The sequence below is a fragment of the Dendrobates tinctorius genome, unplaced genomic scaffold, assembly GCF_039654945.1.
Source record: "Dendrobates tinctorius isolate UK_male_01 unplaced genomic scaffold, ASM3965494v1 ptg000267l, whole genome shotgun sequence".
In the NCBI taxonomy this organism is placed as follows: Eukaryota; Metazoa; Chordata; class Amphibia; order Anura; family Dendrobatidae; genus Dendrobates; species Dendrobates tinctorius.
In genome coordinates this window covers 514,853-532,709 of record NW_027361934.1, presented here as the reverse complement: position 1 = coordinate 532,709, position 17,857 = coordinate 514,853, and the positions used below count along the sequence as shown (strand labels likewise).

The 17,857-nt window shown below is 46.0% G+C and overlaps 1 protein-coding gene across 2 annotated transcripts in view; it reads right to left on the bottom strand.

Moving 5' to 3' along the window:
* GRID2IP (Grid2 interacting protein) overlaps nucleotides 1-17,857 on the bottom strand; it is an 89,070-nt gene that overhangs the window by 62,500 nt on the left and 8,713 nt on the right. For both annotated transcript variants that reach the window (XM_073559265.1, XM_073559263.1), the window contains exon 2: nucleotides 14,406-14,992. In XM_073559265.1, coding sequence (XP_073415366.1) covers nucleotides 14,406-14,984 — 579 coding nt within the window. In that variant the 5' untranslated portion in view covers nucleotides 14,985-14,992. The remainder of the gene's footprint in view (nucleotides 1-14,405; nucleotides 14,993-17,857) is intronic.

Sequence of the window (17,857 nt, the reverse complement as noted above, 5' to 3'; positions counted from 1 at the left end):
ACAGAGGAGGCATTATTACTATGTAAGGGGCACAGAGAGGCATTATTACTATGTAAGGGGCACACAGAGGCATTATTACTATGTAAGGGGCACAGTGGTGGCATTATTACTATGTAAGGGGCACAGTGGTGGCATTATTACTATGTAAGGGGCACAGAGGAGGCATTATTACTATGTAAGGGACACAGAGAGGCCTTATTACTATGTAAGGGGCACAGTGGGGGCACTATTACTATGTAAGGGGCACAGAGAGGCATTATTACTATGTAAGGGGCACAGAGGAGGCGCTATTACTATGTAAGGGGCACAGTGGTGGCATTATTACTATGTAAGGGGCACAGTGGTGGCATTATTACTATGTAAGGGGCACAGAGAGGCCTTATTACTATGTAAGGGGCACAGTGGTGGCATTATTACTATGTAAGGGGCACAGTGGTGGCATTATTACTATGCAAGGGGCACAGAGAGGCATTATTACTATGTAAGGGGCACAGAGAGGCATTATTACTATGTAAGGGGCACAGTGGGGGCATTATTACTATGTAAGGGGGCACAGTGGTGACATTATTACTATGTAAGGGGCACAGAGAGGCATTATTACTATGTAAAGGGCACAGTGGTGGCATTATTACTATGTAAGGGGTACAGAGAGGCATTATTACTATGTAAGGGGCACGGTGGTGGCATTATTACTATGTAAGGGGCACAGAGAGGAATTATTACTATGTAAGGGGCACAGTGGTGGCATTATTACTATGTAAGGGGCACAGTGGTGGCATTATTACAATGTAAGGGGCACAGTGGTGGCATTATTACTATGTAAGGGGCACAGTGGTGGCATTATTACTATGTAAGGGGCACAGAGGAGGCGCTATTACTATGTAAGGGGCACAGTGGTGACATTATTACTATGTAAGGGGCACAGAGAGGCATTATTACTATGTAAGGGGCACAGAGGAGGCGCTATTACTATGTAAGGGGCACACAGGAGGCGCTATTACTATGTAAGGGGCACAGAGAGGAATTATTACTATGTAAGGGGCACAGAGGAGGCACTATTACTATGTAAGGGGCACAGTGGTGACATTATTACTATGTAAGGGGAACAGAGAGGCATTATTACTATGTAAGGGGCACAGAGGAGGCGCTATTACTATGTAAGGGGCACACAGGAGGCGCTATTATTATGTAAGGGGCACAGAGAGGAATTATTACTATGTAAGGGGCACAGAGGAGGCATTATTACTATGTAAGGGGCACAAAGAGGCATTATTACTATGTAAGGGGCACAGTGGTGACATTATTACTATGTAAGGGGCACAGTGGTGGCATTATTACTATGTAAGGGGCACAGAGAGGCATTATTACTATGTAAGGGGCACAGAGAGGCATTATTACTATGTAAGGGGCACAGTGGTGGCATTATTACTATGTAAGGGGCACAGTGGTGGCATTATTACTATGTAAGGGGCACAGAGGGGCATTATTACTATGTAAGGGGCACAGTGGTGGCATTATTACTATGTAAGGGTCACAGTGGGGGCATTATTACTATGTAAGGGGCACAGAGGAGGCATTATTACTATGTAAGGGGCACAGTGGTGGCATTATTACTATGTAAGGGGCACAGTGGTGGCATTATTACTATGTAAGGGGCACAGTGGGGGCATTATTACTATGTAAGGGGCACAGTGGTGACATTATTACTATGTAAGGGGCACAGAGAGGCATTATTACTATGTAAGGGGCACAGAGAGGAATTATTACTATGTAAGGGGCACAGAGAGGCATTATTACTATGTAAGGGGCACAGAGGAGGCATTATTACTATGTAAGGGGCACAGTGGTGGCATTATTACTATGTAAGGGGCACAGTGGTGGCATTATTACTATGTAAGGGGCACAGAGGAGGCATTATTACTATGTAAGGGGCACAGTGGTGACATTATTACTATGTAAGGGGCACAGTGGTGGCATTATTACTATGTAAGGGGCACAGTGGTGGCATTATTACTATGTAAGGGGCACAGAGAGGCATTATTACTATGTAAGGGGCACAGAGAGGCATTATTACTATGTAAGGGGCACAGTGGTGGCATTATTACTATGTAAGGGGCACAGTGGTGGCATTATTACTATGTAAGGGGCACAGAGGGGCATTATTACTATGTAAGGGGCACAGTGGTGGCATTATTACTATGTAAGGGTCACAGTGGGGGCATTATTACTATGTAAGGGGCACAGAGGAGGCATTATTACTATGTAAGGGGCACAGTGGTGGCATTATTACTATGTAAGGGGCACAGTGGGGGCATTATTACTATGTAAGGGGCACAGTGGTGACATTATTACTATGTAAGGGGCACAGAGAGGCATTATTACTATGTAAGGGGCACAGAGAGGAATTATTACTATGTAAGGGGCACAGAGAGGCATTATTACTATGTAAGGGGCACAGAGGAGGCATTATTACTATGTAAGGGGCACAGTGGTGGCATTATTACTATGTAAGGGGCACAGTGGTGGTATTATTACTATGTAAGGGGCACAGAGGAGGCATTATTACTATGTAAGGGGCACAGTGGTGACATTATTACTATGTAAGGGGCACAGTGGTGGCATTATTACTATGTAAGGGGCACAGTGGTGGCATTATTATTATTATTATTATTATTATTATTATTTATTGTTATAGCGCCATTTATTCCATGGCGCTTTACATGTGAGGGGGGTATACATAAAAACAAGTACAATAATCTTAAACAATACAAGTCATAACTGGTACAGGAGGAGAGAGGACCCTGCCCGCGAGGGCTCACAATCTTCAAGGGATGGGTGATAATACAGTAGGCGAGGGTAGAGCTGGTCGTGCAGCGGTTTGGTCGATCGGTGGTTACTGCAGGTTATAGGCTTGTCGGAAGAGGTGGGTCTTCAGGCTCTTTTTGAAGGTTTCGATGGTAGGTGAGAGTCTGATATGTTGTGGTAGAGAGTTCCAGAGTAGGGGGGATGCGCGAGAGAAATCTTGTATGCGATTGTGGGAAGAGGAGATAAGAGGGGAGTAGAGAAGGAGATCTTGTGAGGATCGGAGGTTGCGTGCAGGAAAGTACCGGGAGACGAGGTCACAGATGTATGGAGGAGACAAGTTGTGGATGGCTTTGTATGTCATGGTTAGGGTTTTGTAATGGAGTCTCTGGGCAATTGGGAGCCAGTGAAGGGATTGACAGAGGGGAGAAGCTGGGGAATAGCGGGGGGACAGGTGGATTAGTCGGGCAGCAGAGTTTAGAATAGATTGGAGGGGTGCGAGAGTGTTTGAGGGGAGGCCGCAGAGCATGAGGTTGCAGTAGTCAAGGCGAGAGATGATGAGGGCATGGACTAGGGTTTTTGCAGATTCTTGGGTGAGGAATGAACGGATGCGTGAAATATTTTTGAGTTGAAGTCGGCAGGAAGTGGAAAGGGTTTGGATATGTGGTTTGAAGGAGAGATCAGCATCAAGGATTACTCCGAGGCAGCGAGCTTGTGGGACTGGGGAGAGTGGGCAGTCATTTACTGTAATTGATAGGTTCGTAGGGGGGGTCACGTGAGATGGGGGAAAGATGATGAATTCTGTTTTGTCCATGTTGAGTTTCAGATATCTAGTGGAGAAGAAGGATGAAATAGTGGACAGACATTGAGGGATTCTGGTTAGTAGGGAGGTGATATCTGGTCCAGAGATGTAGATCTGTGTGTCATCAGCATAAAGATGATACTGAAAGCCATGAGATTCTATGAGCTGTCCCAGGCCAAAGGTGTAAATAGAGAACAGCAGGGGCCCTAGGACTGAACCTTGTGGGACTCCGACAGATAGGGGGCGAGGTGAGGAGGTGGTGTGTGAGTGGGAGACGCTGAATGTCCGGTCTGTTAGGTATGATGAGATCCAGGAGAGGGCCAAGTCTGTGATGCCGAGGGATGAGAGGGTCTGTAATAATAGGGAATGGTCCACTGTGTCAAAGGCAGCCGACAGGTCCAGGAGGAGGAGGACAGAGTAGTGTCGCTTGCTCTTGGCAGTTAAGAGGTCATTGGTGACCTTAGTAAGGGCAGTTTCAGTGGAGTGGTGTGACCGGAAGCCAGATTGTAAGCGGTCGAAGAGGGAGCAAGAAGAGAGATGGGAGGACAGTTCAAGGTAGACGTGTTGTTCCAGTAGCTTGGAGGCGTATGGGAGAAGTGATATAGGGCGATAGCTAGATACAGAGGATGGGTCAAGAGAGGGCTTTTTGAGGATAGGTGTGATGGAGGCATGTTTAAAGCTTGAGGGGAAAACACCAGTTGTTAGTGATAGGTTGAAGAGATGGGTTAGGGTTGGGATGAAGACTGTGGTGAGGTTTGGGATGAAGTGGGATGGGATCGGGTCGAGTGCACAGGTGGTGAGATGTGATCTTGAGAGTAGAGTGGAGAGTCGATCTTCTGTAATGGTGGAGAAGTTGGTTTTGAAGGTGGAGGGCTGGGAAGTCGGGAGGAAGGGCTCTGGGGGTTGTTGACCAAAACTGTCCCTGATGTTATCAATTTTCTGCTTGAAAAATGAGGCAAAGTCTTCAGCTGAGATGAGTGGGGAGGGAGGAGGTGCTGGGGGGCGGAGGAGAGAATTGAAGGTGTTGAATAACTGTTTAGGGTTGTGAGACAGGGAGGATATGAGAGATGAGAAGTAGGTTTGTTTAGCTGTGGCGAGTGTGGTCTTGAAAGTAGTGAGGGACTGTTTGAATGCGATGAAATGCTCGTTGGAGTGGGATCTTTTCCATCTGCGCTCAGCAGCCCTGGAAGCTCGCCTCAGCTCTTTGGTCAGGCTGGTGTGCCAGGGCTGTCTGTTGATTTTGCGAGTTTTGGTATGTGTAAGTGGGGCAGCGGATTCCAAAGCTACAGCTATTGTGGTGTTATATAGAGCGGCAGCGTCATCCGCATTGTGTAAGGAACTTATATCTGTAAGAGGGAGGAGGGATTCGGAGAATGAGTGTAGGTCAAGGTGTTTAAGATTCCTGCGAGGGTGTGAAAGTTTGTGGGGTGGGGATTGTAGACATGGAGTGAAGAGGGAAGAGAATGTGAGCAGGTTGTGGTCAGAGAGAGGAAGAGGTGAGTTAGAGAGGTTAGATAGGGAGCAGAGGCGGGTGAAGATGAGGTCCAGTGTGTGGCCATCTTTGTGGGTGGCTGTAGAAGACCATTGAGTGAGGCCGAAGGAGGAAGTGAGAGATAGAAGTTTAGTGGCAGCTGAGAGGGAAGTGTCAATGGGGATGTTGAAGTCGCCCATGATGATAGTAGGGATGTCCGCGGAAAGGAAATGAAGTAACCAGGTGGTGAAGTGGTCAAAGAAGGTGGTGGCTGGCCCTGGGGGGCGGTAGATGACAGCCAGTTGGAGGTTGGAGGGGGAGTAGATGCGCACAGAGTGCACCTCAAAGGAAGGGAGGATAACAGAGGGTGGCAGTGGGATTGGGGTGAAGGAGCAGGTATCTGACAGGAGAAAACCAACTCCTCCACCATGTTTGCTGCTGGGGCGGGGGGTGTGAGAAAGGTGGAAGCCGCCATACGAAAGTGCAGCAGGAGAGGCTGTGTCAGAAGGGGTGAGCCAGGTTTCGGTGATGGCGAGGAAGGAGAGTTTGGTAGTAACAAAAAGATCATGGATGTAGGAAAGCTTGTTGCAGACAGAGCGAGCGTTCCACAGAGCTCCTGTTAGTGGGACTGGGGAAGCGGGGGCTGGGTGAATGGGTATAAGGTTGGAGAGGTTACGGAAGGTTGTGATAGAGCGTGGATGGAAGGTAGAAATGACTGTGGGAATGTGGTGAGGAGGACCGGGATTTGGAGAGATATCACCAGCAGTGAGAAGGAGCAGAGAAAGTGTTAGCAGGTGGGAGCAGGAGAGGGCATGAGGGGGCTGTCTGTGTTTGGAGACAGAGGATTGTATGTTAAGGAACAGTTTTGAGGCGGAGGTGAGGTGGATGGGGAGGATTGAAGAAGAGATGAACAGTTCCTTACTAGGAGTAGGGATTAGGGGAATTAGCAGAAAGTGAAGGATTATTGGGGTGAAAGTGAAAACAAACAGAAACATTGTTTACAGTGACTGTGTCCAGTTACCTTCAGTTCCCTTCTGGTTCAATTCTGGCTTTAATTCTTAAATTAATCTTCACACTTCTAGCACACACTTATAGCAATCACAATGCAGACTGAAGTCTATGCAGACTTGTACTCTGCAATATATGTACAACTAAGTGCAGTCAGGTGTGAAGCAGAGAGGAGTGGTCTCTGCTCATCTTGGCCAGACAATTAAGAGTGGACCAGATGTATATGATCAAGCCAGAGTAAACAAGGTCATAAATAACACTGGGGTAAGCTATGTAAGGGGCACAGAGAGGCATTATTACTATGTAAGGGGCACAGAGAGGCATTATTACTATGTAAAGGGCACAGTGGTGGCATTATTACTATGTAAGGGGCACAGAGGAGGCGCTATTACTATGTAAGGGGCACAGTGGTGACATTATTACTATGTAAGGGGCACAGAGAGGCATTATTACTATGTAAAGGGCACAGTGGTGGCATTATTACTATGTAAGGGGCACAGTGGTGGCATTATTACTATGTAAGGGGCACAGAGGAGGCGCTATTACTATGTAAGGGGTACAGTGGTGACATTATTACTATGTAAGGGGCACAGAGAGGCATTATTACTATGTAAAGGGCACAGTGGTGGCATTATTACTATGTAAGGGGTACAGAGAGGCATTATTACTATGTAAGGGGCACGGTGGTGGCATTATTACTATGTAAGGGGCACAGTGGTGGCATTATTACTATGTAAGGGGCACAGTGGTGGCATTATTACTATGTAAGGGGCACAGTGGTGGCATTATTACTATGTAAGGGGCACAGTGGTGGCATTATTACTATGTAAGGGGCACAGTGGTGGCATTATTACTATGTAAGGGGCACAGAGGAGGCGCTATTACTATGTAAGGGGCACAGAGGAGGCGCTATTACTATGTAAGGGGCACAGTGGTGACATTATTACTATGTAAGGGGCACAGAGAGGCATTATTACTATGTAAGGGGCACAGAGGAGGCGCTATTACTATGTAAGGGGCACAGTGGTGACATTATTACTATGTAAGGGGCACAGAGAGGCATTATTACTATGTAAGGGGCACAGAGGAGGCGCTATTACTATGTAAGGGGCACACAGGAGGCGCTATTACTATGTAAGGGGCACAGAGAGGAATTATTACTATGTAAGGGGCACAGAGGAGGCACTATTACTATGTAAGGGGCACAGTGGTGACATTATTACTATGTAAGGGGCACAGAGAGGCATTATTACTATGTAAGGGGCACAGAGGAGGCGCTATTACTATGTAAGGGGCACACAGGAGGCGCTATTACTATGTAAGGGGCACACAGGAGGCGCTATTACTATGTAAGGGGCACAGAGAGGAATTATTACTATGTAAGGGGCACAGAGGAGGCATTATTACTATGTAAGGGGCACAGAGAGGCATTATTACTATGTAAGGGGCACACAGAGGCATTATTACTATGTAAGGGGCACAGTGGTGGCATTATTACTATGTAAGGGGCACAATGGTGGCATTATTACTATGTAAGGGGCACAGAGGGGCATTATTACTATGTAAGGGGCACAGAGAGGCCTTATTACTATGTAAGGGGCACAGTGGGGGCACTATTACTATGTAAGGGGCACAGAGAGGCATTATTACTATGTAAGGGGCACAGAGGAGGCATTATTACTATGTAAGGGGCACAGTGGTGGCATTATTACTATGTAAGGGGCACAGTGGTGGCATTATTACTATGTAAGGGGCACAGAGAGGCCTTATTACTATGTAAGGGGCACAGTGGTGGCATTATTACTATGTAAGGGGCACAGTGGTGGCATTATTACTATGTAAGGGGCACAGAGAGGCATTATTACTATGTAAGGGGCACAGAGAGGCATTATTACTATGTAAGGGGCACAGAGAGGCATTATTACTATGTAAAGGGCACAGTGGTGGCATTATTACTATGTAAGGGGTACAGAGAGGCATTATTACTATGTAAGGGGCACGGTGGTGGCATTATTACTATGTAAGGGGCACAGAGAGGAATTATTACTATGTAATGGGCACAGTGGTGGCATTATTACTATGTAAGGGGCACAGTGGTGGCATTATTACTATGTAAGGGGCACAGTGGTGGCATTATTACTATGTAAGGGGCACAGAGGAGGCGCTATTACTATGTAAGGGGCACAGAGGAGGCGCTATTACTATGTAAGGGGCACAGAGGAGGCGCTATTACTATGTAAGGGGCACAGAGGAGGCGCTATTACTATGTAAGGGGCACAGAGGAGGCGCTATTACTATGTAAGGGGCACAGAGAGGCATTATTACTATGTAAGGGGCACAGAGGAGGCGCTATTACTATGTAAGGGGCACACAGGAGGCGCTATTACTATGTAAGGGGCACAGAGAGGAATTATTACTATGTAAGGGGCACAGAGGAGGCACTATTACTATGTAAGGGGCACAGTGGTGACATTATTACTATGTAAGGGGCACAGAGAGGCATTATTACTATGTAAGGGGCACAGAGGAGGCGCTATTACTATGTAAGGGGCACACAGGAGGCGCTATTACTATGTAAGGGGCACAGAGAGGAATTATTACTATGTAAGGGGCACAGAGGAGGCATTATTACTATGTAAGGGGCACAGAGGAGGCATTATTACTATGTAAGGGGCACAAAGAGGCATTATTACTATGTAAGGGGCACAGTGGTGACATTATTACTATGTAAGGGGCACAGTGGTGGCATTATTACTATGTAAGGGGCACAGAGAGGCATTATTACTATGTAAGGGGCACAGAGAGGCATTATTACTATGTAAGGGGCACAGTGGTGGCATTATTACTATGTAAGGGGCACAGAGGGGCATTATTACTATGTAAGGGGCACAGAGAGGCCTTATTACTATGTAAGGGGCACAGTGGGGGCACTATTACTATGTAAGGGGCACAGAGAGGCATTATTACTATGTAAGGGGCACAGAGGAGGCATCATTACTATGTAAGGGGCACAGTGGTGGCATTATTACTATGTAAGGGGCACAGTGGTGGCATTATTACTATGTAAGGGGCACAGAGAGGCCTTATTACTATGTAAGGGGCACAGTGGTGGCATTATTACTATGTAAGGGGCACAGTGGTGGCATTATTACTATGTAAGGGGCACAGAGAGGCATTATTACTATGTAAGGGGCACAGAGAGGCCTTATTACTATGTAAGGGGCACAGTGGTGGCATTATTACTATGTAAGGGGCACAGAGGGGCATTATTACTATGTAAGGGGCACAGAGAGGCCTTATTACTATGTAAGGGGCACAGTGGGGGCACTATTACTATGTAAGGGGCACAGTGGGGGCACTATTACTATGTAAGGGGCACAGAGGAGGCATTATTACTATGTAAGAGGCACAGAGAGGCCTTATTACTATGTAAGGGGCACAGTGGTGGCATTATTACTATGTAAGGGGCACAGAGAGGCATTATTACTATGTAAAGGGCACAGTGGTGGCATTATTACTATGTAAGGGGTACAGAGAGGCATTATTACTATGTAAGGGGCACAGTGGTGGCATTATTACTATGTAAGGGGTACAGAGAGGCACTATTACTATGTAAGGGAGACAGTGGGGGCATTATTATGTGGAGCAGTAAGAGGAGCCGTTATTGTGTCAAACAGTAGGTGCAGTATTAGGGACACATATGCCGGCAGCGGCTCAGTATTGGGGTATAAGCAGGGTGACCAGTTTGTGGAGGATGAGGATAGATGGGGACAGTGCAGGAAATGTGAGATGTCAGATTTGACTTTATTGTAATCTCTGCAGCCGAGTCTTGGTTGGAGAAGTTGTCATGTCGGTCTGGGCCAGATGGAAAAGACGGGAAAAGTGAACGACTCCATCAGAAAGAACGTCAGCTGTAACTCACCATCAATAACTGTGCAGTAATCTGTTATATGTTCTGCAGGACTGGTACCTACCACTGTATGGTCACCATATGGTGGTAATATCAGTACTGGTCTTTGTGTAGAGATTCTTTTTCAGTTACAGCTCTGTCATCTGCTGAGATTCCCCTACACCCATGATTAGGGTGCCCCACCATAGTTGTAATCACACTTACCTAATTAAAGACCCAGTCAGATGTTTGGCCCCCTGAGCTAAACCCATAGCTATACTTCTGGAAGTAGGGGTGCGGCTTTATCGTCTACAGAAAGTGGAATAGGTCTTTGTCTCTCTATAGTAAGTGGGGAGGGTCTTTGTCTTTTTATAGTAAGTGGGGGAGGGCCTTTGTCTTGTTATAGTAAGTGGGGAGGGTCTTTGTCTTGTTATAGTAAGTGGGGGAGGGTCTTTGTCTTTTTATAGTAAGTGGGGGAGGGTCTTTGTCTTGTTATAGTAAGTGGGGGAGGGTCTTTGTCTTGTTATAGTAAGTGGAGGAGGGTCTTTGTCTTTTTTAGTAAGTGGGGGAGGGTCTTTGTCTTTTTATAGTAAGTGGGGGAGGGTCTTTGTCTTTTTATAGTAAGTGGGGGAGGGTCTTTGTTGTCTTGTTATAGTAAGTGGGGGAGGGTCTTTGTCTTTTTATAGTAAGTGGGGAAGGTCTTTGTCTTGTTATAGTAAGTGGGGGAGGGTCTTTGTCTTTTTATAGTAAGTGGGGGAGGGTCTTTGTCTTTTTATAGTAAGTGGGGGAGGGTCTTTGTTGTCTTGTTATAGTAAGTGGGGGAGGGTCTTTGTTGTCTTGTTATAGTAAGTGGGGGAGGGTCTTTGTCTTTCTGTAGTAAGTGGGGGAGGGTCTTTGTCTTGTTAAAGTAAGAAGGGGAGGGTCTATGTGTCTTTATAGTAACTGGGGACAGTCTTTGCCCTTTTACAGATAGTGGGGGTGGGTTTTTGTCTTTATAGTAAGTGGGGTGAGGTCTTTGTTTCTCTATAGTACATGGGGGCCGATCTTTGATACACAGAGAGGAGGACGTTCAGTTCAGGGCAGGTAAGCTATTGTACAATGGCAGAAGCTACGCTAGCAGATAAGGGAAGAAGGAAAGTCCCAGCTCCAATAGTGTTGGCAGAAAGCAGAAGAAAGGGGACCTCCCACTGAAAAAGAGTGGATGGTAAGTTAGAAACTATGGATGGTTCCAACCTGCTGTGAACTGATTTAAATGTTTTTAATTGTAAAATGTATCAGAGAAATGACGCTGATAATATCTATAATATATTATTAAAGCAAGAGCATCTAATTCCCTTTTTCCATTCACACAGCCATAGAGGAAAATGAAAAAACTTGGTTTTCCTGCAACCACCACTAGGGGGAGCTCACTGAAGAGAGGTTTATCATTGATTGGAATGGTTACTCTGACCTCTATAAAGAAATACTATGAGGTCATGAACTTTTCAGGGTAAATCTGGGTACAGAGATAAATGAGGGGCTGAAATGAGAGGTTAGTAACCCCAGGACTAGAGGGTCTACCCTCTGTCAAGGCAGCAAGAAGACTCGGAAGACCACCGGGGTTTGTACAGTACATGCTCATCGATGCACCCGCCGTCCCTGATCACACGTTTCCTGATGAAACATGGCCGTGCCATCCTCCTCTGCCTCAAAATGAAATTCTTCGCTCTCCGATTTTGTATTCAGTGACAAGTCCTTTGAAAATCGCGGCCTGAAAAATGTTCTTGAAACCTAAAAAGGAGCATTCACCTTGCAGGAGATAAAGAGCGGACCCCCATAACTAGCGACAACCCCCCTAGAGGATTGCACAGATAATTCCTGTTACATACACAAGCAGCTGTAAATCCAGAACTGCGGAGACTGAAGCCGCAGATGCTGCAGAAGCCCTTGGGAATTAGAGCCATCAGTCACTTAAAGGGAACCTGGCACATGAGCAGAACACTTTACATCGGCTGTGTTACAGATAGAGCTAGGGGGCGCTCTTGCGCCCATAAAAAACCCTCCCCAGGGGATAAGACGGACCTCTGATGTGCCCCGGATAAAGAAGGACAATTTCAGATTTTGGGTGCCCCCTAACATCTCAACACCTGGCAGCCTGGAAAATTTGGGGTCCATGAACCGGACTTCTTTTTTTTGGCAATTTTTTTCTGAGCTGGGCACAGCTGGCATCATTATTTTGATGGGGTACCTGGTACATGATTACTACTGAGGGGGCACTTAGGGAACATTATTACTTTCCTAGTGCCATTATTACCATCTAAGGGCAAAAAAAGGGACCCATACTTTTTAAGGCGGACATAAGGGGCTTTATTACTTTCTATGGAGAAATTTTACACTTTGGGGGGGCACAAAGTGGGAATTATTGGTTTGTAAGGGGCACATGAAGGGCGTGATTGCTATGCTGGATGACAAAAGGGGCATTATAACTTTTTGGGAGCACAAACTGGGCACGAAGAGGGGCACTGTTACTGTTTTGTAGATGGCAGAAGTCGTCATGGAGGTCTGGGATGGGAGGAGAACAAAAGGGAATGTGAACTTCTCTAGTTGGAGAAGATGTAGCCGCGCTGTACTCACTCTGGTCTGGTATTCACTATTATAGGGTCACTATTTGGCGCTAATTTTAATTTTTTCATTCAGTAACAGTATGGCGGTATAGAATTTGCCCGGGGCCTGAGGACATAAACCTTATGTTAGAAGAGATTTAGTGCTACCCTGATCTGATTTATTGGGGGTTCTTAGACAAATACAGCATGTTCAGTTCTGTACACTTAGAGGAGGGGGCGCCGCGTACATGTGACGCCGGAACTGTAATTTTCCTTTGAATGTGTTATTCAACAATTCGTGCCCGGCTCTCGCCCCTGGGACACGGCCTCGCACCTCTTGGCAGATTTCAGATCCGTTACAAAAGCTAGTTCCTGTTTTATTTACAAGTCATTAAAAAGTCGATCCGGTAATTACATTGAAGCAATTCATTTGGCGCTCCGTCTCCCCCCGCTTACAGTAAATCACCGGCCCTAATAGACTATAAGGCTTCCGTCTGTATAGGGAGCAGCGATCCCTACAGGGAAGGTGTCAGAGACGACCCCATTTAGAGGTTTTTCTCCATCTTAAAAAGTAGGATGTGTTAGCAAACCTCAACTACCTCCACTACAACGATGAAACTTAAGCACTTTTTGGAGGGAGGGGGGGGATTAACTATATAAATGACCCCATTATTTCTAAAGCATAATAGATGGGTGCACAGTGACACATCGGGGGCAGATGGGGACATTAGACGGACACATTTGGGAGTTTGTGTAGGTTGGGGATATATTCAGTGGGTGTTGTTAATGTTAGGAGCTAAACTCTGCAGGAAGAAGTTGTGATGGTGGTCTGGACCGGATGAAGAAGAAAAGAGAAAGTGATAGCATTGGCTGTGCAGCGAACGGCTGCCGGATCCATTTACAACAGAAAAATGAGTGATGGGGATCTGGCACTAAATCAGCATTGCAGCCCCTTCATTTTCAAGATTAGCGAAAACATGGGGGTATATATATATATATATAATTATTGGTGTGCAGTTACATCATAAGCCAGTGCTTCTGACCGCATCACTCCGCTGTGAGCTGAATTGTGACCTTCCATTGATTGTACGCAGCACTTCTGCTAATTTCTGCGTCTAGATCTACATTACCTCTCTGCGGTCGCTCGCTAGGTCTCGTGGTCAAGCGTATTTCACTAAAACCTTTCTTCATCGATGGAAGTGAAGTGTAGATGACGAGGAGTGTTACATGATGTACTCCCATCTGAGGCACGCCTTGGATGGATTCTACAATAATCTCTAAAGGAAACTGTCATTAAAGGGGTAGTATCAAATTTCCCCCCCCCAAAAAAAAAACAGTGCCACCCTTCCCCCATAGGTTGTGGCTGGTATTGCAGCTCAGGAACCTTGATGTAAATTAGACCTTTTCTAACCTCACTTTACACCGTAGACTCTCGTAAGCATGTAGGAGTTGGAGGAGCCGCCTTACAAAAAAAGGAGATCTGTGGGTGGACAATCCCTTTAAATTAAAGGGAAAGTTCAAGGTTTGAAAAACATGGCTCCACCTTCTAAAAACAGCACCACATCTATTCACAGGTGGTGTTTGATATTGCAGCAAGGCCACATTAACTTCAATAGGACAAAACTGCACTACCGGATATGTACTGTCCTCATACATCCCAACATCAGCGCCACCACGGTCCACAGGATGTGTATGGCATTGCAGTTCAGCCCTATTGGAGAGAATAGTGCCGAGCTGTAATACCACATACAACCTGCAGATAGGTGTGGCGCTGTTTCATGCAAAAAGCAGCCATGTTTTTCTAATTCCAAACAACCCCTTTAAATTCTTAAAGATTACTTAACCACTTACCGTCCGGTTAAATTCCTGAGCTTTGAGCCTCTGTGCTTGGCTTGTGGTCTCTGATCTGCTTCCGCTGGCGCTGTACACCTGGCTGTGTCTCTGCCTCCGACCAACGCAGAGGAGGCCGAGCCGTAATTCGTCCTCCTCACAAGAAGAAACCATCCGGGACGCGTCCATCAGATCCGTCACAGGGACCCCGTTAACTTCAAGGAGTAAATCTCCAGTTCGGACCCCGGCGTAGGAGGCAGGAGACCCAGGAGTAACGCTGGCCACCAGCAGAGGTCTGCCATCGCTGAGCGTGAGGCCAGCCTCCTCATCCTTTGCTTTCCTGGACACTTCCACATATTGGACTCGTGATATTACTCCGATACTTGGCGGCACGGTCACACACTCCTGACCCAGTGTGGTCAGGGCTTCGCAGGTCAGAGACGACACCGGCCTTCCTTCTACTTCCAAAATCTGGTCTCCGGGTTTCAGTCCGGCAGAATGGGCGCTGCTGCCATCCTCCACCCATAAAATGTAACAGGGACCAGAACCGCCCAACCCAAAGCCGAATGCCTCCGGCCAACCTTCATTAGTGACCGGCATTGATAGAACTGTGGGGGCAGAAAAAGGTTGAAGTTACTATACAATGGATCATGGGCAGTCCTGCTGATGAGCCACAAACAATCAGTAAATGACTGGTTTCCCTACAGCGCCTCCAGAGGCAAAGTAAAGCATTACACACTACCCATCAAATCAATGGGGCATCTGTGTAATGCAGGACAAAGTAGGAGACTACTTATAAAGACCATTAATCAGACAATGGCTCTGCTAGGGGAAAGAGAAACCTCTTACGTAAGTCTAATAATAACTCCAGTCCGGCCACAGACGTCAGTACTAAACAGTTGATGTGCCAACTCCTCTATCACCAGTTGTCGGGCAAGGGTTACCTAAACCGAGGACACCACTGAAAAGCCAAAAGTAGCATCAGGCAGCTTTCCATATAAGTTGATAAAGTCTTTACTACTCTACCTGTAAAGAACCCTTTCCTATAGTGATCACACAGCCTTTACACTGCATCAGGCAATTTTACATATATACATTGATAAAGGCTTTACTACATTAACCGTAAAGAACCCTTTCCTATATTGATAATTACACCACCGTTTTCCCCAGGTTGCCCTGTGCTATTTTTATGGCCTGGTCCTATAAATGGGCGACTATAGGAAAAAGTTACTTACGGAGAAGTTTTGCTTCGTCTCTGGGATTCACCTGACACCTCCCCTGGGTAAGGGCACATTTCTGTCTCATTACAGGTGCAGGGAATGGCCTGGGGTCCTGGCACCTCGTCACCCAGCAGTTGGGTACACAGACCATGGCATACAGGTTGGCAGAATACATAGATATAGGTAAAGTGCCGGGATGGAGGCGCAGATGATAACAGGTCGCATCTCACTACGGATGACTCCGGCTCAGAACACAAACAGCTCAGGTTGGCATTATCAGATTGGCCACTTAATCAGCGCAGTAATCAGGCTTCATTAGTCCGGGGGAGACTAACAGATCCTGACAGGGAACAGGAGGCTAAAGACCCAGGACAGATAGATGTTATTTTTTAGCACATGCCATACATGGAGGCATACTAGTCCACATCATAGTGCCGCCATGCGATGCTACAGGCCTTCCATAAAGTGGTGTATTGCAGATCCTTGTTTGGATTTATATTGTTGCAGCCATAGGCTTCTAGGAGCCCATACCGTGCCTGTAATTAATGCCGCCATGCGGTGCTTCTATGAGGCTCCTATAGGTTTCCTGCACACTGATGGATTACAGATCACTGTGATATGCGCTGCAATTCCCAAAAAGTAACTGTAACAGTGGCCGGAAAAGAAAATCTGCTGCAGCACCCACAAAGTACCTGCAATTGTACCCCAACAGTGTATGTGCGGCAATACCCACAAACTACTTACAACAGTACCCCCAAAGCACATGTAACAGTGCCCCCAAGATAGTATCTGCTGCAGCACCCCCAAAGCACATGTAACAGTGCCCCCAATATACTATCTGCTGCAGTACCCCCAAAGCACATGTAACAGTGCCCCCAAGATACTATCTGCTGCAGTACCCCCAAAGTGTCAGCCAGAGTACCCACAAAATAACTAGTGCCCAAAATAGAGAATCTGCTGTAGCACCCCCAAAGTACCTGACAAAGTGCCCTAATATAATACCTGATGCAGTGCCCACAAACTGCCTACAGCAGAGCCCCCAAGATAGTATTTGTCGCAGAACCAACAAAGTACCGGACAAAGCGCACACACAGTACCGGCAACAGTGCTCCCAATATATCTGCCGCAGTACCCACAAAAAACCTGTCACACTGACAAAACATAGGATGCTGCGGTACCAACCAGTCACTGCCAAAGTTCCCCTAAGTACCAGCTGATGCCCCTAAAGACATTCTCTAAGACCAGAGGTCATCTCTCCAGGACGACACCTCCAAGTCTTACCTTCAGGACTCCAGCACCAAGGAGAACGGAGACGCCGAGCGCAGAAATAGTAGAAAAACAGCGCAGTTATTGTATCAATTACACCCAGCGGCCGAGAGAAGGGAGTCTCTATAACAAGCGCTCTGGTTGCCTTGAAACCCAATCAACCATTCATTAGGAAGGAAGCTTGAGTGATGCCCTGCTGACAGGGAAGACGGCACTGCCAGGAGAGCAGACACTGTCTGTGTGGGCAAAATACAGCATAGGGACGCACGAGAATACCGTCATGTCCATAGGGGGCAGTATTGTAGTAGTTACATTCTTGTACATAGGAGCAGTATTATAGTAGTTATATTCTTGTACATAGGAGCAGTATTATAGTAGTTATATTCTTGTACATGGGGCAGTATTATAGTAGTTATATTCTTGTACATAGGGGCAGTATTATAGTAGTTATATTCTTGTATATAGGGGGCAGTATTATAGTAGTTATATTCTTGTACATGGGGCAGTATTATAGTAGTTATATTCTTGTACATAGGAGCAGTATTATAGTAGTTATATTCTTGTACATGGGGCAGTATTATAGTAGTTATATTCTTGTACATAGGGGCAGTATTATAGTAGTTATATTCTTGTATATAGGAGCAGTATTATAGTAGTTATATTCTTGTACATGGGGCAGTATTATAGTAGTTATATTCTTGTACATAGGGGCAGTATTATAGTAGTTATATTCTTGTATATAGGGGGCAGTATTATAGTAGTTATATTCTTGTACATAGGGGAAGTATTATAGTAGTTATATTCTTGTACATAGGAGCAGTATTATAGTAGTTATATTCTTGTACATAGGAGCAGTATTATAGTAGTTATATTCTTGTACATAGGGGCAGTATTATAGTAGTTATATTCTTGTACATGGGGCAGTATTATAGTAGTTATATTCTCATATATAGGGGCAGTATTATAGTAGTTATATTCTTGTATATA